The sequence below is a fragment of the Diuraphis noxia genome, unplaced genomic scaffold (assembly GCF_037042655.1).
Source record: "Diuraphis noxia isolate RWA-SAM2 unplaced genomic scaffold, SU_Dnox_SAM2 contig0001, whole genome shotgun sequence".
Lineage (NCBI taxonomy): Eukaryota > Metazoa > Arthropoda > Insecta > Hemiptera > Aphididae > Diuraphis > Diuraphis noxia.
In genome coordinates, this window is record NW_028301711.1 from 99,989,771 (window position 1) to 100,013,102 (window position 23,332).

General features: G+C 26.5%; 3 protein-coding genes across 5 annotated transcripts; 2 read left to right on the top strand and 1 right to left on the bottom strand.

Annotated features, from left to right (window-relative positions):
- Positions 1–3,381: 3,381 nt before the first annotated feature.
- Positions 3,382–22,176, bottom strand: LOC107166213 (putative ATP-dependent RNA helicase DHX35). 3 transcript variants are annotated; one of them, XM_015514787.2, is made up of 13 exons: positions 21,961–22,176; positions 13,472–13,591; positions 10,796–10,929; positions 9,704–9,921; positions 9,208–9,387; positions 8,996–9,136; positions 8,758–8,920; positions 8,532–8,691; positions 7,500–7,648; positions 5,802–5,943; positions 5,131–5,726; positions 4,912–5,065; positions 3,382–3,698 (listed from the first exon to the last, which is right to left on the bottom strand). In XM_015514787.2, the coding sequence occupies exons 3-13, from the start codon at positions 10,821–10,823 to the stop codon at positions 3,581–3,583; spliced, it is 2,049 nt and encodes a 682-aa protein (XP_015370273.1). In that variant the 5' UTR covers positions 10,824–10,929; positions 13,472–13,591; positions 21,961–22,176; the 3' UTR covers positions 3,382–3,580. The 3 variants fall into 3 exon arrangements, with proteins under 3 accessions (XP_015370273.1, XP_015370272.1, XP_089072145.1); XM_015514786.2 differs by lacking the exons at positions 13,472–13,591; positions 21,961–22,176 and having other exon boundaries at positions 10,796–11,047; XM_089216019.1 differs by lacking the exons at positions 10,796–10,929; positions 13,472–13,591; positions 21,961–22,176 and adding an exon at positions 10,478–10,619.
- On the top strand, positions 11,103–13,636 carry LOC107166215 (charged multivesicular body protein 3-like). Its single transcript, XM_015514789.2, has 6 exons — positions 11,103–11,349; positions 11,434–11,494; positions 11,678–11,857; positions 11,945–12,066; positions 12,123–12,218; positions 12,289–13,636. Exons 1-6 carry the CDS (start codon positions 11,305–11,307, stop codon positions 12,439–12,441), a joined length of 657 nt encoding a protein of 218 aa, XP_015370275.1. The 5' UTR covers positions 11,103–11,304; the 3' UTR covers positions 12,442–13,636.
- On the top strand, positions 19,221–20,096 carry LOC107166214 (calaxin-like). Its single transcript, XM_015514788.1, has one exon. The coding sequence runs from the start codon at positions 19,221–19,223 to the stop codon at positions 20,094–20,096; it is 876 nt and encodes a 291-aa protein (XP_015370274.1).
- Positions 22,177–23,332: the final 1,156 nt, after the last annotated feature.

The following is a 23,332-nucleotide window of genomic DNA, read 5'->3' on the forward strand; positions in this document are numbered from 1 at the left end:
TAATTAATTCAATATTTATGATATTTTATGTCAAAAACGGATGGTTTCTAGGAAATTTTGACCGAAAAGGTTTACAAATTAAACTCACTCACACTTTTATGCGTTTACTTTGCACACACAAGTCACTTTGATGTTATCATGTTAAATTGCCTATATCGACCTCCTTAAAACACGACCGACTGCAGCCACCTTAAGGGAGAGGACGAGTAGAAATATTTTTGAGTGATGTATAAAATACACTGAAGACTTGACCGTAATTTAAGTAATTTATGAAAAAAGAAGTTCAACGATTATAATTACCTGCATGTATCATATTTATTTAATTATAGTATAGTATAAAAATTCATTATTTAAAAATATTAATTACAATTTACAATAATATATTTTAAAATTTTTTTCATTTGCAAACCTATTAATGACTAGTTTCGCCCATTCGTGATCCTAACCATGTTTTTAATCTATAAACTAAAATCAATAAAAAATAAGCAAAAATGTAAAGCAGGAAAGCAAGATGATAAACATAAGACACTGAACAATCCAAAGCATATAATACAGTATGTAATAAACAAGGCTGTACATTTAAACAAAGTATAAAAACTAACAATAAAAAAATGAAAATAAAATCATTTAAGTCTAGTTCTAGTATATAAAATAATTTATATTTTATGAAGTAGCTAATTAGTTATCTGACCTGCGTTAGGTGAAATCACGCCTGGAAATCACTGAGTAGTGTCTAGATACCTATCTAAAATATACCTATTGACTAAGTTATGATACAAAATTTCAAGTCCCTACTTTCTACAAAGAATATTAATACAAAAAACTATACTTTAAAATTATTGAAAAATAGTTGCATTTATAGCTTTATAACTCGTAAAATAAATTGCATTATCTGAGTGCACAGTACTGCGATGGTCAAGTTCCAGCAATATCAGTTAGCGTATATTATATTTACACGAATGTCTTCAACCGGTTACTTAATGAAAAATGTCACTGATTAACTGTTAAACTTACGACTGAATCATCAAAATGTTTAAGTATCTATTTCACATATCCCATAAAGGAAGAAATGTAAAATTTGGTACAAAGATAGGACTATGTGGCAAGTAAAAGAAAATATCTAAGTAATGTAACTTCTCAAACTTAATACCGTTTCTATATTCAATAACTTTAATGCAATCATGTACATTGTACAACAAATCTCTTTTAATTTAATTGCATATAGCTTGTCCAGTTTCAATGGAAAATAACCAGTGGGAGATTCAGTGATTGAAATCTATTGCGGTTATTGTCAACGCCAAAGAGATACAATCAGAAACTAACCAAGCGATAAACTTTTTTTGAGGCTAGAACTTAGCCTTTTTTCACGATTAGGTTATTGTTGGATGGATTATGGTATACAAATTACGACTGCATGTATTTTGTTTTAACTATCAATGTCCCTTAAAATGGAATGTTTGGTGCAGATTCGAATGTAGTCCAAATATGCGTGTTCAACATTTTTACATTCAAGATATGTAATTTTAACTTTCAGGATTATATCATCTATATTTGTAAATTCAGATTTGTACTACCCAGATGTGTATACTATACTGCAGGTTAAAGTTTTTAAGACTTAAGACACATATTGATATGAGTTCTCTTGTAAAAGCCAAGCACATTTTTATAATTTTCCTTATATGCTAAACTGTTTTTTTCAATTCCAACAAAAAAATTTATGAGAAATCTTGTAATACAATTCTAAAAAATAGGTATTAAATCTTAAAGTTCAAATATAGTACCTAAATTTTAATTTTTTTGTGGTTTTGACTTATTTTGTTAAAATTTGAACTTTTAACATATGTATTTTTGATATTTTTAACAATAGGAAAAAACCATTTATGAGAAACGTTATTTTAAATTTTTAAGCTTTATTACCCACAACTATCGTAGCAATAAGTATTTAAATACTTATAAGAAAATGTATTTAAATACAATTACAAATAGGTACATCCATAAAGTATTTAAAGTACTTACAATTTTATGCATAACTAGTTAGTAGTTACAATTATAGACTCATTTCCCACTATGAGGATGTTGCACCCTCTGTGTTGTTTCCATCTTACACTTGTTCTACATAGCAAATTTGTATTCATTAGTTTAAATAGTGTGTTGTTAGTTTTGATATTAGAGTGAATTGAGCCATTATCAAACTTTTAGTTAAGAATTTCTGTGTTCTCTCGTTGGTTTTGTACAATATTTTAATTTTTAAATAGGTTATGTGCATTTAATGGTATTTATACAATACGTCATATCTCATTTAAAAATTAAAATATCATAAAAAATGAATGAGAGAACATAGATAATGTTCTTGCCTAAAAGTATGACGATGGGTCAATTCACTCTAGTATCAAAACTAATAGCACCACTATTGAAATTAGTGAACAAAAATTTGCATGTAGTATGTGTGTAAGACAAAGACAACTTAAACTAATGATTCAACAAATTTCAATAAGTATTAAATAGATGATTTTAAAATATTATTAAAAGAAATTAATATTTAATAATTAAATTTTGTAATAATAGATAATTATAAAATCTAATATAAGCAATTTTATATAAAAAATACTTATAACAAAATTACATAATAACCAAATGTTTTATAAAAAATTATAATCATACAGGTATTTTTTCAATAGCTTTTTGGTAAATTCACAATAAAAAATTGAAAGAATAAACAACTGTAAATAAATTATTTAAGGACTTTTGAATTGATTCTATACTATTCACTATTTACAATATAAATTTAATTTTCCTTTACTTATGATATCTGAGCAATTATTTTATTAAATAGTATCTCACTATGTTTATGTATGTACCAAGGTGTTCTACACTACAATATAAATAACAGTTTTCATCTTACCACAAATGTTAAGATAATTTTGAAATTTGTAAATAGAATGTAATAATGTAGGTACCTATACTATGGACAAAATAAGAAATATTTTTCCATGACAATATATTTATTAACCTCCATCAGGTTTTCTCACTAGTTATTTTAAATAAAATATATTTCATAAGTCAATTATAGTTATTATAAATTGATTTAAAATTTTTAAGATGAGAGAACCAGATAATTCATCATAATTAAAACTAAGTTTATTGTTAATTTTATCTTAAGCTAATGTACTAGAGTTGTTTGATATAGTTTTAAATAAATAAATGATTAAGTTTTAAATTTTTGGGTATGTTACTATCAGATTACCAATATAATACGAGTATGTATCAACTAAGATTCCTGTTCGGTCTGTAAAAATCTCAAAATTAATACTCTAATGGCTAATACAATCTTAGAGTAGTAATAATATTTAAATGTTAAAAGTATTTACAAGATAATATAAATTGATTAAAAAAAATAAATTTTATTATAAAATTCATATTTTTATAGGTATACAATTTATAATTTTATATAAATAATAAACATTGTACATATTTACAAAATTCATATTATAATTAAATAAAAGAAAATACTAAACTAATTGAAATTAATTAAATTAACTTATTGGCTAGTAAAAATGTCAATGTCATAAAATAATGTGTTTTATAATGTTGGAGTAGCAAAATAATGAGGCGCTACTTCTAATAATAACGATGGTGTTATTTCAACCAGATTTTTTATATAAGTTTTTGTAGTTTCTAGAAGTTCATCATACAATACCCTAAAAAAACAAAACAAAATTAATGATTAGTTTTTCCACATAACAGACAAAGAAAATGTAGGCATGATAATTATAAACTAAATACATAAAAATAAAAATTATGGTTTAAAATAGGAATTAAGTGTATATTTTAGATTTTATAAAAATCGTAATTGTAAGTTAAAATATATAATACTTAAAAATAATTCATTAAAATTTTAAAACAAAAAAATAATAATAGTTCTATATCTATTAATATTATTTGTTTAAAAGTCACTGTAAAATATTTCAATACCATAACATCTTGTTATGATTATATTATAGGAAAATAATTAATACTTATTTATTGGTAATATTGCAATGCTTGGTATATTATTTACTTTTACAAACAGTTATTTAGTTAAAATAGACAATTAAGGTAAATTAAGGAATTATGTCAAGGGCATAAACAAGGGGGATAGGAGCGATCGTCCCCCCCCCCCTTGGGCATTATTGAATGTGTTTCATGTATAGGTGCTTACTTATTTCATTATAGTTAATAATTATTTTAATTAATGAACCAAATATTAATCAAACAGTGCATATTTTTTCTTGGACAGAAAATGGAAATAGCTAGTGGTTATCGTAAACCTGTTATCAATTAATAAAACATTGGTAACAGACTAAGGATAGACTCTGTGACAGACAATGTGACATCGATATTAAAAAATTGTTAAAATTGAATAAAACATGCTGTTGTTACGATTTTGGATGGTTAAGGACAACCATGGTTGATGGATGTTCACCTATCAACACTATAAAAGTTTATAGTCACTATATAAGAGATTTTCAAAGATAACAGAAAATTGGATTTTTTTATTTGAATATTGTAATTTGTATTCTCGTTTTTTTCATTACACATTAATCTTAAAATATACAAACTATTTTTAGGTTTTATTGTGATCATTAAATGCTTTTATGTTTATATGTATGTCAAGATATTTTATTTGTTATATGTTGATGTTGTTTAGAATAATTTATGTTATGGATTATGAAAGTAGGTAGAATTCAATTATTAAAGTTTAATCAAGTGAAACAATCGAAAAATTTTGAACTGCCAATTTATTTATAATCTGATCACTGTCTTTAATAGACATATACAATATACTCTTCAAATTTTAACATATATTTTGTATTTAATTTAGTTAAAAGTAAATTTTAACTATTTTACATTAAAATTATACTTATAGTTTACCATTGTGGTTGATTAACATAATTCAGAACAGACTTGGGATGAAAATAAAGATCTTCGTCAAGTCCAACCGATCTATAAACTCCAGTATAATGTAAATAGGCAGCATTTTTGAAAAGTCCTGATGCAATGCTCTTTATAATAATTCTTGTGTTTCCTATAACAAAAAAAAAAAAAAAATATTTATAGTATAAAAATGTGTTATTAAAAATGTATACTCACCTTTACAAGATTTAAGTGGAATTTTTGATGTTCTCATTAAATCTATTAAATGTAAACGGATTTTACGAGCTTTGCATAATTCATTATAATTGACAAAAAACCGATGACACCATTGTTGACTGTACTGATTTTTTTCAAATCCATTGTAAATATTTAGTAATGTAAGCAGATCTCCCTCAGCAACTTCAAAATTCCTATGTTGTATCTTAGCTTTTTGTATTGTAACTCCATACTTTGGGCGTATAAATGCATCTTGAAGTTGAAGCATAGCTAATATAGATATAATTTCTGAAGAACAACCCATTTCAGCCGACTTCAATAATATTCTTGAATGTTTTGCTGGTAATGGTAATTCAGCCATAATAGTTCCAAACGAATCTGTTAAATTTCCAAACTTGTCAATGGCTTCTAGAGCTTTTAACATTTCCATGGCATATAGAAGATTTTTAGCTGGGGGAGGACTAAGAAAAGGAAATCTTAAAACATTATTAATATAAATGGCTTTAAGCTGCAATGTTACATCAGTTAAATCTGATCTCATCATTTCTGGAGGAGTGGCATTTATCAAATTTTGATATGCTTCTTTTGTGTATAATCTGAAAAGTAATTTATATAAAAAAATGAAACTAAACATAATATTTCCTGTTTAAATATTAGAAACTTTCACATACCTATATACTTTACCAGGTCGTTCTCTTCCTGCACGACCAGCTCTTTGAACTGCCGATGCTTTGGATATTGGAACAGTAATTAATGAATCAGCGCCAAACTTAGAATTAAACCACTTGAGCTTAACAAATCCACAATCAATAACTATAAACACAAAACATTGGTTAAGATAGCATTGATAATAATAATTACATAAATATTTTGATGCATAATTTATGCATACTACAAATTTTACAGTAAATTATCATAATATAAAAAGCTTTAGATTTTCAATTAATATTTTTAGAATATTACTTATATAACCTATATAAGTCACATATATTATTAATTATTAACTATGAATTCAGAAACAAAATGTTGGTCTAATAATAATGAATCTGAAGAAAAAAACATGTTTAATCAAATTCGATAATACATTTAGCTTAAATCATTAACTAATTAAGAGAGTTAATGGCATTCATGTGTATACAAGGACATTTACCAAGCATGCTTAGTGCTTACCCTCTTTTTTCATTCAATAATGCAGTCATTCAAAATTTATTCTAAAACCATATAAATAAACCATATATATTAACATTTTTACAATATTTTTGTATTACTTAAGAGGACGTGATACCCGCATGTGTTGTCTCTGTCTTACAAGTGCATTATATACTAAATTTTACGTTCAGCAGAACACGTGTAGCTCTGTTTTCTTAAAAATTAGAGTGAATTGACCTCTTATAAAATTTAAAGCTATGATTGTTATCTAGTCAACCTCATATGCTTTTTAATATATTTAAATTTTAAAGGAAGTTATGAGTATTTTAAGATGCACAAAAAATTCACAATTTTAAAATACTCATAACTCGCTTTAAATTTGATATAAAATAAAAAGCATATGAGGTTGTCTAGATAATAATCTTACCTTTAAATTGTATAAGAGGTCAGTTCACTCTAATTTTTAAGTTAACGGAGCTACACATGTTCTGCTGAGCGAAAAATGTACCATGTTACGCATTTGTAAGACAGAGACAACGCATGCGGGTATCACGTCCTCTTAAGGAGTATCCTGTGGTTATCTAAAATTCTGTTTTTCAAATGAAAACCAAATTCGAAAATATAGTCTTTTGAGTATAACATTTTAAATAAATTCATTATTAAACAAATAAATGGGAATGAGCATGCTTAGTAAATATATAAATATTGTTCTTATATTTGAGAAGAATTCCCAGCTAAAAATTTGTTTTATTTAATTCATTAATAACGACAAAATATAATAATTGTTTAATAATTAATTTCTTAAAATAAAATTACTCAATACAAAAATGAACTATAGAGATTAATATTTTTGAAAGTTAGTTCATCAATTCAAAAGTTTAAACAATAAAATTAATTTAAATAATCTAGATATATAAAAATAAAAACAAAAATGGATTTATGTAATATATTAATCTACTTTAGAATAACTACATTTAACTTATTTTATAGTTTCTTAAAAAAAAATAATTTCTTTTAGTTTTAAATATTTATTAAAATGTATCCATCAATAACTTCTTATTTCTTTACTTATATTTATTAAATTTAATATCTTTCAGGAAGATTTTTTAGAGCTGGTTAGATAGGGAAAGTTTGTACTTATTATATTATATAGTTATACACTTAAATACATATATACTTTATCTATACACTTTTTGATTTATCTAAAATGTTGAATATACCATAAACAATTCCAGAAATTGTGACTGATGTCTCTGCCACATTAGTCGAAAAAACTACTTTTCTATATCCTCTAGGAGCTGGACGAAAGGCTTTGAGTTGTTCATCATTAGTTAATGTACCATGCATAGGTATAGGAAGAAGTTTGATTCTGCAAAAAAAAAAAATGTTTAATACACTATTCCAAACTCAGTTATTACTTATAACTATAGTTTTAAGAAACTTAACTCCATGAACAATACTAACATAGATTTAACTCAACGAGGTATGGTATAAACATATTAAAAGTTATACAAACTTGTATATGCATACAAATTAATAAGGATTGAGAAAGAGCTCATTAAATAAATAATAATTGATTAATAAATGATTTGGTAAGGATAAAATACTATACACTCTCCGTTAGTCATGCAGTGTACAGATGTATCAATTTGAATGATGGTAGATCAATTAAAAGTATTAGCGACTAATGATATTACAAAAAAATCATGCCTCTAATGGAGAATTAAAAATATGAAGTTAAATTTCTTGACTATATTTCAAAACTGACCTGATATCTTCAGTATAGAAAAATTAATCTAATCACTTTAACATAAGTACATTATATAATTTTTTTAATATAAAATTAATCGAGTATTACCTAATTAATTAATTAATTAATGATTTATGTATTTTGATTTGTAGAAGTATTTATATTTCTAATTAGAATGAGAAAAATTTTAACAACATAATATGTACCTTGCTAAGGTAACCTAACCAAAAATAAATTAAATAACAGAATCAAAAGATAAGTAGATTTAGAATTCCTTATTAAAAGATAATGTATACTTATGATAAAAATATATTATATACTTTTGAAATAATTGTGTATACAAATAAATTTTAAAAACAAGTAACCATTTAGTAAAAATGTGAAAACATTTCCAACAAGAATGGTCAATTTCAAATTCTTCAATATTAAAATACTTATCAAGTATTCAAGTCTTAAATTACTAGGATAAATATATTATTAATAAGCTAAAATATATAAGTACTTGTCATTAGGATTCTTAATGTTGTAATCATCCAATGTATTAACTGCTTGCATTATTTCTTCTTTTCCAGTTAAAAATACCAAAATATCACCTAATGTACCACCTTGTTGAATTTTCAATACCGTATTAATTGATTCATCCACATAATTTGGTGTAGGGTCTAAAAAAAATGTTTGTAATAATTTATTTGATATAAAATTTACTATATTATGTTTGAAAATATCACCTTTTAAATAATAGATTTTTGTAGGATATGATCTTCCTTCAATACCCAAAACAGTTGCAGTATCATTAGCAGGGTCATTGCTTTGATTTAAATTAAAATATGATTTAAGTTGTGAAGAATCCAAAGTGGCAGATAATATTATGAGTCTTAAAGTTGGTCGTTTCTGGAAGTAATTTAATGCATAGCAAAATAATAAATAGTTGCTTTAAAAAAAAAAGAGATTTAAATAAATACAAACTTTCAAAACTTTTTTAATTAGTCCCATTAAAATATCAGTCATCAAACTTCTTTCATGTATTTCATCTAATATTATTACAGAATAATTTACTAATAAAGGATTGCTCATCATTTCATTCAAAAGAATACCTTCGGTGATATACTATTTATAAAATAAATTGTGTTAATATATAAACAAAATATAAATAATATCATAAAATATGAATAACTAACTTTAATTTTTGTGCTTGGTTGACTACAGTTATCAAATCTAACTGAATAGCCAACTAGTTGACCAAGGTTTGTTTTTTGTTCTTGTGCTACGCGAGTAGCTAATGTTATGGCACTTATTTTTCGGGGCTCAGTAATTACAATTGATTTGTCACATTGACATAAACCACTGTCTAAAAGCATCTGTAAGTAATTAAATTTGTATGTAATAAACTATGAAAAAAAATTCTAAGTTATTGCTAACAATAATTATATACCTACACAATTTAATTCATGAAATAAATTCTTAAAAACTATTTATTTGAAAAAAGAATTGAGTAGCTATTTAATTTTTGGTAAAAAATTGAAGAGTATAATATCACCTATTTAAAATATTATTTCTATAGTTTAATAAATCAATAGTTAGTACAATTTTCATATTTTTAACCTATAATATTGCTGAACATAAGAGTATAAAAATAATGTATATGATGATTTGAGTAAATAAAATAAAACGTACTTGAGACACTTGAGTACTTTTTCCACTCCCAGTAGATCCGACTAATATTAATGTTTGAAACTTTTCACAAAGATACAATACTTCATTTTGATGTTTGGTTATAGGTAATTTATTTCTTTGGCTTTGTAAATCCAATGACATATATGGATTATAAACAAATGAAGAAGATATGGCAGATTCAAAGTTGGAATCTTCTTCTCCATATCCTGGTTTTTCATCTAGAGTAAAAATGTGTAACATTAAAAACAAACACATATCATGAATTATAGAAACAATTAAAAAGGAAGTTACATCGGAGGTTATATTTTTACAATTTTATCATTAAAAATATTCTACTCATATTTTATAACCAATATTGTTCAAGATTTTTTCTCAAAGTATTGGTCGTGAAAACTACTTTAATTTTAATATCATTAGTAATTAATTATGGCTACTGCTATGTTCACATTTGAAATTCATGCAGTGATTAGATTTTAATCTTCAAAATTAATCAGCTGCATTCTAAAATTTAAATGATGATAAAAGATTGTCCTGGAATCCAAGAAATCATAGTTCTTCACAAAAACACAACGTCACATTCAACAAACCAAAGCAATTAGCTTACAGTTTAAATTCAAGAGAAAATTATGAGAAAATTTTCACAACAGCAATGATTGATCTATCAGTGACATTTGTGTTTGGCCACTTGAAAAAAAAAAACTATTAAAGAAGCAACAGTATTTAGACAACAGAGTGAAAGCAGCCATTAGAAACTGGTTAAGTTAAGCCACTTACCGGAGAGGTGTTTTTTCAACAAGATAAATATCTTCAAATTATTAGACAAAAATTGAAAAATGTATGTTTCTATAATCAAACATCAAAAAATGGAAATAAATTCATTATGTAGTCTTTTTTGATTTACGACTCAATACAAATTACTTTATGATTGTATTTGTCACAATATTCTAAACAAAAATCAGTGATGTATCTTTTGATGGTTGCTTGTTAAGAAAAATATGTTCTAAATTTGATTGAATTTAAATAAGACACCAAAACATTATTCCACAGTACGAATTGGAGTCTTAGTAACTAAACAATAATTAAAAAACTTACCAGGATTTTTAAATCGAAAACCACTCATTTTTGATTAGGTATTCTCTTGGCAGGTGACAACATAAGATCGATTTTCAAATAAACAGTTGAATAATTTGAACTCGCAATTAATGTGGTTGTAGCAATCGAATAATCTTTCGAGAATAAAACGAACAATTAATAAACAATTCCTGAACAAATGAATAGTCTAGGTACATCTAATAGATGATTACTAATTGTTAGTTTACAATTTTCAAAACTCTACGTATTGCGGATTTAGTTATCAGTTTATCACATAATATTCGTTATCAAACTAGCACTGATGCGTGTAACTTCAGGCCTAACATTAAGTATTTCCTCGGTCGTTAAGTCCCTCATAAACAGAGTCCTGCCTATAATAGCTGAACGCTGAACTGCTGAAGCACGGACTAAGACAGTAAGATATTATCTTAGTCCGTGGACCCGACTGTCGGGTTTATAGACACAGCGTTAACAGGCAGCGAACACGTTCCAGATAGACGGCCATCAATATGGGCATATTCGGTAAATCAGCCACTGTCGATCCTAAGGATCAGGTGAGTAATCTCAGTTGACTAATGTACAAACTTGTCGTATTAATCTGTGAGTTTGTTTTTTTCCGATATTGCGGCATGGCATAGGTCAAACAGTGGACGTCGACCATACGCAAAGAAACGTATAAACTGGACCGACAAATTAGAGGTAAGTGTGCTAGCTTGTGTTACGTATATACAATTATACAACTGAATTTTATTAGTTTTAATATCAATTTAATTATGTATTAATATATTTATTTAATGTAATATCTGTACAAGTTAACAAGTACCATTTAAAAAAAAATTAAAATATTGGTTGGGGGTTTGATATGCTCTCTTTGTGACACAGGCATACAGCGAGAAGAAGAAAAAGTTAAACGTTCAATGAAAGAAGCAGCCAAGAAGGGAAACAAAGATGTGTGCATCATTCTGGCCAAAGAAATACTGAGGTCACGCAAAACTATCAATAAACTGATTACTTCCAAGACACATATGAATTCTATACAAATGCAAATGAAAAACCAGCTGTGTAATTTAATAAATTAATATATTATGATATATTCACAGTTGCAATAATCACAGTCAGAATAATTTATATTCAACCGTTTCATTTTAGCTGTGCTGAGAATGGCTGGTTCACTGCAAAAATCATCAGAAGTAATGCAAACAATGCATAATTTGATCAAAGTACCTGAAGTTGCAGCTACTATGAGAGATTTATCCAAGGAAATGATGAAGGTTAGTTTATTATTAAAGTCTAGTTGACCCATATGAATTTTTAATTTTGATTTTAGGCTGGAATCATTGAAGAAATGTTAGATGATACAATGGAGAATGTAATGGATGACCCCGAAGATATGGAAGAAGAAGCACAATCAGAAATTGATAAAGTAAATTTGAACATAATATTAAATTAAATTAATATTATTTTTGAACTAATAAATTGTATAATATTTTTAGGTATTATGGGAAATCACAGCTGGAGCATTAGGTCAAGCACCTATGGCAGTTACTGAAACACCAGGAGGTTCAGTACTACAAGAAACTGAAATAGTTGAAGAGGACGATGACCTAGAAGAAATGAAAAATCGCTTACAGGCTTTAAAAAGTTAAATAAATGTATTATGAAACTACTAAATTTATACAATCTACTATGTCCTTAAATATTAATATCCTTTTAATATAAATTATAAATTAAAATAATTTAAGTTAAGAAACAACTATTAATTTTATTAGGAAAATCAAAACACTAATGGTTTTTTTTTATAATCAACCAATTGCAAATGTGTTAAGGTTCAATATATTTTTATCAAATAGGTAATGTATTAAAGATTATATCTTAATTTACTTAGTGAGACTAAAATTTAGACATTTGTGTTTTCTACTAGATATTTTTTTTTTATTTTGCCAAACTTCAATTTGGGTATTGTTAAAATTCATGTCTTAGGTGAGATTTTTATTTGTTTAGTTGAGTTCTATAAAATTAAATGAAAATATTAAATTGGATAATGATTCATAATAAATTAAAGGAAAAACTATATCTGATCTCTTGTTCTATACACTAGTTAAATATTATACATATAATACAGCTTAAGTTTTATATTTTAGGTATTATTATTAAATTAACAATTTAACTTGAATCCCCTAAGAAAATAATGTAATGTATTATTGTATATTTGTATTATTTATTTTTATTGTTACTTATGTGACCATATTTATATTTTTTTCATGCTTCTGCCTTAAAAATTTATTTTTCAAATTTAAAAAATTTAATTTATGCTCGATTTATAATATTGTGTTAATGATAATATTGCATTTAAAACAGCTTTTTCTGTTTAATGCACTTATATTAACGTGTACACAATGGATTATTAACATATAATATATAGATACCAATCATTTTTTTATTATTATTTTGTTTGTAAGCTTAAACTACATATATATATATAAAACTGTACAAAAATACATATTTTATAATACTCATATAATATATACATATAAAAAAAACCCCTTAATAAATAGCTTTTTTGACTATTTTCCTTCTCCGCGGGATATCTATCTTTTAATGTTCTGTATTTTTTGTATTCTTATTTTTTTTCATATCATTATTTTTTTGTTTTAATTTCTTTGATGACAAACTCACCACATTTTACCAGCTTATAAAGATAAGTTTGCTGATGTCACTGTTTTGTTGGAAAGCTTTTTTCAACTGTGAATGGAAAAAGTCGTAACCCTAAGGATAGTATATTTCCATGTAAAGCATCTGCAACAAAAATAATTTATTAATATTAAACTGTTTTATTTGACAGCATGGTGCTTATGCTACAACAAGTTTAATACTAAGGAACATATTTTTTTAAGATTTACCTCCCTATTGTGATTTTTATTTTTAATACCTTTTAAAATCTAAACCACAAAAAGATTAGTTAATCTGTATTCATTTATCACACTATTTTAATCAAAAATACACATTCCAATACAATTACAATAATTCACAGTAGAAATATGTTAAACATGTTATAGATAGACTGTGAAAGTATATTTCTTATACAGCTATACATTGTGCATACATTCTCTATATGTTTTATCTTCTAAGGTAATTGATTTTTCAGTTTCTCCGTTAACAGTTTTCACAGTGATTCAATATAATTTAATTTATTTTAATTATGATTAGGTAATGGGTTATTAACAAAGAGTATCAAAGAGTTAAAAACACAATAAGGAAGCAAGACAAGTTCTTCTTAGATTAAAAACATTTTAAACACCACAGTCAATTTGTCTCCCAAGAGCGACTAATATATCAAAGGCTAATAATTTAAACCAAGCAAATATAAAACAGTTTACAGATAAATATGAGTCAGTTTCAAAAAGAAAAAAACCATAAAATATATTGTTGTAAAAATATTATTTAAGTACCGACCCTGAATTTTTATAAAAAAAAATTCATTTGATATTTTTTGGATTTGCCACACTAATTTAAAAAAATTGGCGTCCCTTAACCTATGCATGTGTGATATACTCTTGAAAATAGGTAACTAATGTATATCTATCCATAAAAAATATAATATTTATGTATTATTTAAATTTAAACTATGTTTAAAAATGTATTTTCACTCAAGATATTAATTTGGTTGCAATATTAGCTAAAAAAAAGTCTTAAAAAAATGATAACTAGTTTTTTTTTTAAATTGATCGAAAGAAAGAATATACATAAATTATTTTTATAGATAACATTTTTGATTATCTTTCTCCTTTAAGCAAAGCTTGTGTTGGAGATAGAGAGTTATTAAATTATGTAATATAATTATTAATAAAAGAAATTATACTAAATTAAAATTTTAAATACATATAAAACTAAATAAACAAATATCAATATAATTTTTTTTTTAGAAACTGTAAATGATAAAAACAAAACTATAAAATAACATTATATTCAAATATACACAAATAAAACAAATATAGATTAAAATTATTTAAATAGCTTAAAATATAAAAAGAACTTGATTTATGGTAAATTGCACAATAACCATTAATTAATTAATTTTTTTTTTTGATTTTTGTTTGTATAGTATTGTAATTTCTGTTTTATGTCATAATCCAATGAATTGAATGTAGTAGGCCCAAGGCAGTCTATGAATTTTTGACCACACATTGTTTTTACATACCAATTTAGTAATACATCTAATGCCCTGTGTTGTCTTTTATTTTTATATAACTCTGTATTGAACCATGTTTTTCTGTTTGCATCTAACCAAAATATCATAATTTTTTTGTAAACCGATCTAATAGGCAATACCTTAAGCTCTTTATAATTTTGATTCGTTGAGCCTATCATAGTTTTTTTTTATCTAAATAGATTCTTATCATTTTGTTTTGTTGAAGATGTAATGGCTTTAAATAAATTTCGGACAGTCCACCCCAAACTAAACATTCATATTGGAACACTGATTAGAGTTAAATTAAAACATTTAAAAAAAACCTATAATAGAGCAAGAACACAATAGAATATTCTGCAAGAACGAAGCAGAGGAATGTTTTAACATAATACAAATGTCTTTCTGGAACTCAGAAGTTTTAGAAGCTTCAATGATTCATAATATATAGTGTTATACTTAAAATTAAAATGCATTTTAAGTAATAACAATTTTCTAGCTATTCATAAAATATTTTGTATATTTATTTTTAACACACATTACAGTTATAGGCGTCATTTAAAAAAAAAGTTGAATAACAATAAGCCTGTAAAAGTGTCTGTTATAATAAATACTTGTACACCTATAGTATTACATTTGCTGTGATTTTATATTTGTTACACTCATAACACTATGAGTTAGTATTCAAGTAAAAATACTTGTATTTATTTAAGATTAAAATTAATCGGGTTCTTTCATTCCAATTTTAATACAATTATTATCATTTGTATATATAAATTTCATCATGAATTATAAATAACAATACTATTATCGTAACAAATTATTTCAGCATTATACCAATACCTATATTATATAATAAACAAAAGTGGTCCACAAACAGTACCTTGAGAAACAGTTGCTAATTTTTGATGATTCTCACTTAAAGACTTATTCATTATTAATCACTATTAGTTGTATATTAGTTAAGTAGGGTTTTAATACATCATACATCATACCTTTTAAACCAATGTAATTGTGGATTTTAATAATATTTTATAGTTTCTACAGTCAAATGTTTTTCTTAGATTCTGATGAATGTATTTATTTTTTTGTGTCTTTGACACAATAAGTCGTTGAAATAATGATTCAATTTTCAACTTCAGTATCTCTTCCACTGGGAAAGTGAATCTAGTTGGTACATTCGTGAGGTCAATACTTAAAATTACTAGCGCCAGAAGTTTTCAAAAGCATCTAGAAAAACTAGGAAAGTAGGGAAAATAGCAATTTTTACCGAAGTTTGATTTTTGACAAAATCGATTTTGGTTTTTGGTATAACACTTAAATAAATTACCATAGATACATGACATTTTCACTGAATGTTTAGGATAACATTTTTTATACACCATAAAATTTTCAAAATCTAACTCATGTTGAACTATTTATAGGCATATGAAATTTTCAATTCTTATTATTTTTCTTTAAATTAATAACGTCGAAAAAATTTCAATAAGTTGTTGTAAGTGGGAATTAAAAAGAGATCGAGCATAATTCATAATATTTTTTACGAGCTTCTCAAATTCGAATTTTGACAAAATTTGTCAAAAATCACAACAATTTGTTAATTTATTTAAATTGGAAATTCATAAAAAAATTTTTATATCAAAGATTTGAAAATTTGATATAATATTCCTCATAAGCTTGTGTACCTTTATCAAATATAGGTATAAATGTATAATGTACACTGGAACATCAAATTAAATAATAAGTTTACATTTTTACTTCATAATATAGAATATTCACTCGATTTAGCAAGAAACGATTTTCTGATTACAACATAATATATGGTGATTATGTTGTAATGAAAAAACTTTTTTTATTACGAGTACTATTACCTATTTTTAGTATTAATATAGAAATATGAAACATGCTACTGTTATTTAAATTATACTTTTCTGTACAAAACTAAATATTATATTTATTATATTAATTTAAATAATAATATTTATTTTGTTACCTATACCATTGAGTATAGATAGTATATACTATATATATATATATATATATATATATATATATATATATACTATCTATACTCAATGCCTATACCTAGTATTTTAAAAATATTGAAGGCACGTTTTTTTTTTATAAATAAAATCATTTTAAGTTCAAATTTATCAAAAGCCCGTTAATATTGTAGTAATAGTCAAACAAGCATATTTTTAATGTAGCCCAGTGAAGCAAATGTGCTGAGGCAGCTAAATTGTAAACTAAGCAATCGAAATAAGAGAGGAGGGCAGTCGTGGTACGTGAGTACTACGTCATACGTATGGTTTAATTTATTTGTGTGTGTGTTTAAATATTTTAATAAAGGGTTTTCAACTCATTGGATTGTTTGTTTATACTTGGCGTTACCTTGTATTTTTAAGTCCGATCTGAAACCGATTTATTTATGGTCGTTGAGGACAAAGGTACCTAATACAATATAATGTTTTATCCAGGTGCCTTTGAAGACTAAATTGAAACCAGTTAATTCATGGTCTTTTTAGTTAAATAATCAGAGGTAGAAGTATACAACTGAAAAGTGCGTAGGTATACCACAATATGTTCAAATATTATTGTTATGTACCTAGTTGAAAATGTATAAACATTTTATTTTTATAGCTAATATAGGCTTTGAAATGTAAAATGCTAGGAAAGTTTCTTATGATAAGATAGTATGATAGGTATAGTTTAAACTGCAGAGGTAAAAAATCTAAAAAATATATAAGAATTTTTTTCATGGACAGATGAATTTAAAATCGGTATGAAATAATAGATACCTATATAAATGAAGAAAAACGATACTAGTTATTTTTTGTGTCTACTTAATTTAAAAATATTATTCGTGGAGATTTGAAATTTTTAAGTCTTAACATAATATTATATTTTGTACACTCGATGACATTTTCAAATGCAATTTTTTTGAGAAATTAATTTCATCTCCTGCGAAAGAGATACCGATAGTAATACATAAATAAATATATAATAATATATACAATTTCCAAAGAGGGGGAGCTAAATCGCATTAGTTTCCATCTCCTGGATCAGTTACTGCAAAGCATTTATCTACTAAATTATATTTTGTACAGCCGTAATGACTAGGCGATGAATATAGATATTAATATAGGTAGTCAATTTTTGGTTTGGATTTATCACATATTCACATATTACCGACACTTTGTTTTACTTAAAAAAAGCTAATTGTGAATTGAGAGTGCTTATAATATTGCGTAGAGCCGTAGACAAAGTGTATATAGTTCTCGAGAGCTGACATATCAGAAATTTGGAACTAGCAAGGCGACAGAGCATTAGAATGCGCGTGCTATATATTAAAAAAAAACAGTTTGAAGACGACTGTGACGGTTGTACGTATTATTAATAATTATAATTATTACGCGCTTCAGCGTTGTCGATATTGGCAGAAGCCTTATATAAGACTGCCATGGACTCGACAATTAAATTGTTATTGAAACCAATTGCTGAAATTAATACATTTCTCGACTCCTTGCTTTCGGCCAGAATCAATATTATGTTAATTGATTAAAAATACATATGATTAATTTTTAAGACAAAAAAAAAATAAGTCGTTTTTCAAAATCAATTAATTTACCTAATGATATTGATTTAATTTATAAACCCACCCTCACCCCACAATGTTGCACCTACAACAGACACAGAATTTGTTTTAAATTCGTACTAACTCCGATACTCCGTGTACAGGATGTTTCGCGAGGATTTACCCATTGCGGTATCTTCCGAAATAATGAAGATATCAAAATTCTGGTTTTGTAATAGTACGTTTCAAAATGTTATAATTTCCTGATTTTTAATTTTTTTTTAGTTTCGAGAAAAATTTCGAACTATTACACTTTGTAGTGTTATCAAATATGTGAAACGTCCTTTTCCCTGTGAGTCTTATAAAAAAAAAAAAAACAGAATTATTTCGTGAGATATCGGCAATGAGTAAATCCTCACGGAACACCCTGTACCTATATAGGTAAGTCTAAAATGATCAAACAAGTTTATTTTAATCGTATCAATAGAACGATTGTGTAGTCAAATTTCCATGGAGATGAAAAATATTAATATAAAGTAGCGTGCTTTACTGGTTGCCGATACAAACACAGCAATAATACATTTAATCATAATTTAATAATGAAATATTATTTGAATTACTGAGATGTTTGAAAATATCAAATAATAGTTCCAGATGAAATCAAAATGCCCTATTTTCAGATAAATAAGTGTTTACCGGCGACTGTGGACATACGTTTACAGTATAGGTATTCAGCCGCCGGGACGGAGCTTTCGCGTACAACATATTTCAATAAAACAGAGGTGCTCCGATTGCTACAGATGCATTACATGTTGACAAAAGACAACACGGTACCTATGAATAAGTTGAATTTCATTCAGTTCATGGATGTTTTTTTAGGGGTGAGAAACGTAGACGCCGTAGATAAAATATATCTACTTTGTTCCGAAACGAACAGGGAATACATGACTGGGCCCGAGTTCGTCAAAGTATTGTCGATGATCTTAAAAGGAACCCTAGCCGACTTGATTAATTTTTGTTTTGAAGTCTACACGGAGATGATAAGGTCGCCGAAATACATTAAAAAAGAGGACGTGCTACTGATGGCCAGAAGAAACAGCATGAAAATGTGCAAATTAGTCAATATGGATGAGTACGATCAGAGATTCGTTGAATTCGTCATGGCCGAGGTGGACAAGGATCGTGATAATAGAATTTCACTCGAAGATTACCGTAAAGCTGTGCACGAAAATGTCGCTTGGTTACAGTTCTTGGGGCAAATCCTTCCGGAGTGCTCCAAAAAACAGAGATTTATGCGGTTATTTACTGATCGACCATACGTCAATAATATTGAATCTACAGCTGCAGCAATGACTCGGAAAAACAGGGAGAGTATTGCTAAAATGACCTTACTGAAATCGACAATTAGCCAAGCCGAGAACGTCGATAGTAGTACGTCTTTTTCCAGTAATTCTACTTTTTTGGTGATTAATCACGACATGTCCCACGTAACTAAAAAGAATCAATTAATATCAGATGGAAGTTATTCAACATTATTTTAAGAAATTATAGATGAGCGGTATACCTATATAGTATATACAATATACACATAATAAATGTGAGTTGTTATAGTAATAAACTGTACAGTTTTTTAAGTCTATAACTTTAACTATTTGTCAGATTATCAAATATTTCGATATTATATGTACCTACGTAATAGCCAATGTGTATCATGAAATTTAATTTATCCTACTGACCTGCGTAATCTAAAAGTGTAAGCATCCGAGAAGATTTTATTTTATTTGTACAAAAAATATATTTTTATACAAAACCTAGATTTGTAAGAATTTGTTTTACACTAAACACATTTCCAATTGCTTTGAAGAACCGCTATAGATTTTAGTAATATGTATACTTCCAGTTATATTTATATTGCATTCTCTATTCTAGAAATGTACGCCTAATTAATACGTCGTCAAACCTAACCTAACCAAATCCTAAAAGACATACAGTTTTGGCCAGATTATAGTTGATTAACTTGATCTATTTCCGATTTAACATTATCTAATTGTAATCTTTGAAAACATTTTAATTCAATATAATAAGTAATAGTTACTAATATTTAAAAATTATTATAAAAATTCATTGATCTCTAACTTAGCCAAACATTCATGCCAAACCCCCCTCCCCCACCACACACATTGTTTAAAAAGACACTGGTGTTGAGATCTATTGAATCCCGACCTGTATTAATTGGAAAAAAACTTCTCTCTTTCAAGTTGGAGAGTTTCTACACTGCTGGGCCACCCTACTCACGCCATTTTACGTCGTGTTTATTATATCTTAGCTATCAAATTTACTTATTGTAAGTAAATTAACTTATTGAGTAGTACTTAAATATTACAGATTATATAAATACTCTTTTATTTAAAAAAAAGTACTAATATAGATCCATTAGGGCATTAGATGCATAAAGCGCTCTACTATTCGAAATTTATATTTTTATCTATTATACAAACAAAATAAATGTGTATAGTGTAAAGAAGTATTTCGTTCGATCATCTGAACTATATTACAGAGTTTTCAATACTAAATTTTTTTCTGGAATTTATGTTAGATTACTGTACACCAATTACGCGTTTACAGCTGTATACGAAGTAAGAAATTACTAATTGTATGGAATCGTTCAGTAATTTAAAATGAAGTTTATGTTTATCGCTTTAATGATACGCGTGCATCATGTGCGCCCGAGAACAAACTCGCAGAATAGTTATAAATTATATTTGTAATTTATTATAATAAACTGGAATAGAGCTACCGAGCTACGTACGTTTTGTCCAGCCTATAATATTTCCTCGCGCAACGATGTTTTAATCATATGTGGTTGATAAAAAATTATCAGCATCGAAATTATTAAGAATATAATTATTATTATTGCCAGTTGATAGTTGCCATTAGCTGATAAAAGAGGCACTTCAAAAAGTATAAATCCATTCGCAGCAAATAGCAATAATATTAAAAATTCAAAAACTCATCACCATATATACATATATATATACCTATTATACGAGTAGCTGATTTTTTGTACCACTGCGTATTGTATGCTTTATTTTTGTTTACTTTTTATGAAAAAATTCTTATTTATTTCTTCGCACATAGAGATAAGATTTTAAATATTAATGATTTTAGTAAGCACATATACTTACAAATGTCTACGTGCAAGCCACGCCTGCGGCGATAAACTTAAAAAAATAAATATTTTGTCATTTTGTAGTCCTCAGCTGTGGCTAAAAAATGGACAAAATACTGTTAACTAATGCAGCTAATTATTAAAGCACATATCGAGACTGTAAGCCTGTAATTGCCCAGACTCTTGCCCACGACATTTTTAAAAACTAGGAAATTTTAGTAACATTGAGTACTTACAGGTATATCAAAAATGATTTCTTATTTTTATCAGAATATTTTTTGTTTAAATGTGGCCAACTCCTTGAAATTTGTTTTCAATAAAGGCACGCGTATGGAATTTGGAACATTTATAATTATTTTTTTTGCTGTAGACTGTCGCGGAGGTCACATCAGATATTAGTGCCAATGACGCTGGTCTGATCGAGATACGTGTATTTATTTACTGATTAGGTATTTCTCTAAAGACGTTATTAATTTTCATGCTTATTTTATGTAACGGCCGTGAATAAAATAATTAAATAAGTTCCTTCTAAATAGCTAATTGACCGTACTGAATTCGAACTCTGATATCTCCGCGACTTCTTGTTAATCACATATTATTCAATGTTAAACTGCGTGTAATCGTGCGCGTTGTTTTTTAATCTAACAAACATTATTTTTATGATAGCAAACTGTTTCCTAAAATATACAAGACGGTCAGGCCTTTTCCCAAAAAAGAAATAAATGATTTGGTTCTAATGCATTTGCTTATCGATAATGCGTCATCATATCTGTCCGTATACTATTAAAGTAGACCCCATCATAAGTCTATAATATGTTTATTTATCATAATATATATGTATGTAACTAATTAAATACGTTGTGTTGCGTTGCGCAATATTAATTAATGAGATTAACAACTATATAATAGCGCCAATAAATATATATGTATATAAATGCGTTATTTGGACGACAAACACAATACTAAAATTGGTAGATAGGATAGGCACCTTTAATTAACTATTACTTATTACTAATTTACTGAGCATTTATTCGTATACGATAGTTTATTTTAGGTAGGTCCATTTATAGCCGTTATACGCCAATATTTAAAACTACAAAATATTATGAGCACACAGCATTCACAAAACTACAACCAATGAATATGTATTAATTTTTATATTGGTTTTAACCTAGGTATCAGGTACCATTTAATTCGTAGGAAATAATAATTATATTTATTTACTATTAAATATAAGCAATAACTGTGAAATTACTGTTATCGATAAAATTGATATTAATATATTATAATAATATTATACTAGAAGCGTTATAATGTATAATAGGCACAATAGGAAAGCTGCTCTGGTTTATAGTTCTAAGTTATTAAATGGGACGCATATGCGTATATATGTACCTATAATATATGTATAATCAGGCCCTGATTAAGGCGTAAGGAGTGTAGGCTTCACTGCTTCAGCCTACACAACCACGGATTTAAGGGCACGGGCGCCGCACACTATCCTGATGTTATTTTAAATTTTTATTTAAATATATCGGATATTTGAAATAGTAATAATCAATCATAGTCCATAGATAATATTATTAATATTTATTATCTATATGTGAT

Excerpts from the sequence above, each read along its gene's own strand:
- LOC107166215 (XM_015514789.2), top strand. The coding sequence starts at position 11,305 with ATGGGCATATTCGGTAAATCAGCCACTGTCGATCCTAAGGATCAG. Across the intron at positions 11,858-11,944 it reads GCAAATGAAAAACCAGCTGT|CTGTGCTGAGAATGGCTGGT; the intron begins GTAATTTAATAA and ends GTTTCATTTTAG. Across the intron at positions 12,219-12,288 it reads CACAATCAGAAATTGATAAA|GTATTATGGGAAATCACAGC; the intron begins GTAAATTTGAAC and ends TAATATTTTTAG.
- LOC107166214 (XM_015514788.1), top strand. The coding sequence starts at position 19,221 with ATGCCCTATTTTCAGATAAATAAGTGTTTACCGGCGACTGTGGACATA.
- LOC107166213 (XM_015514787.2), bottom strand. The coding sequence starts at position 10,823 with ATGAGTGGTTTTCGATTTAAAAATCCTG. Across the intron at positions 9,388-9,703 it reads AAAGTACTCAAGTGTCTCAA|ATGCTTTTAGACAGTGGTTT; the intron begins GTACGTTTTATT and ends AATTACTTACAG. Across the intron at positions 9,137-9,207 it reads AACCAAGCACAAAAATTAAA|TATATCACCGAAGGTATTCT; the intron begins GTTAGTTATTCA and ends TTTTATAAATAG.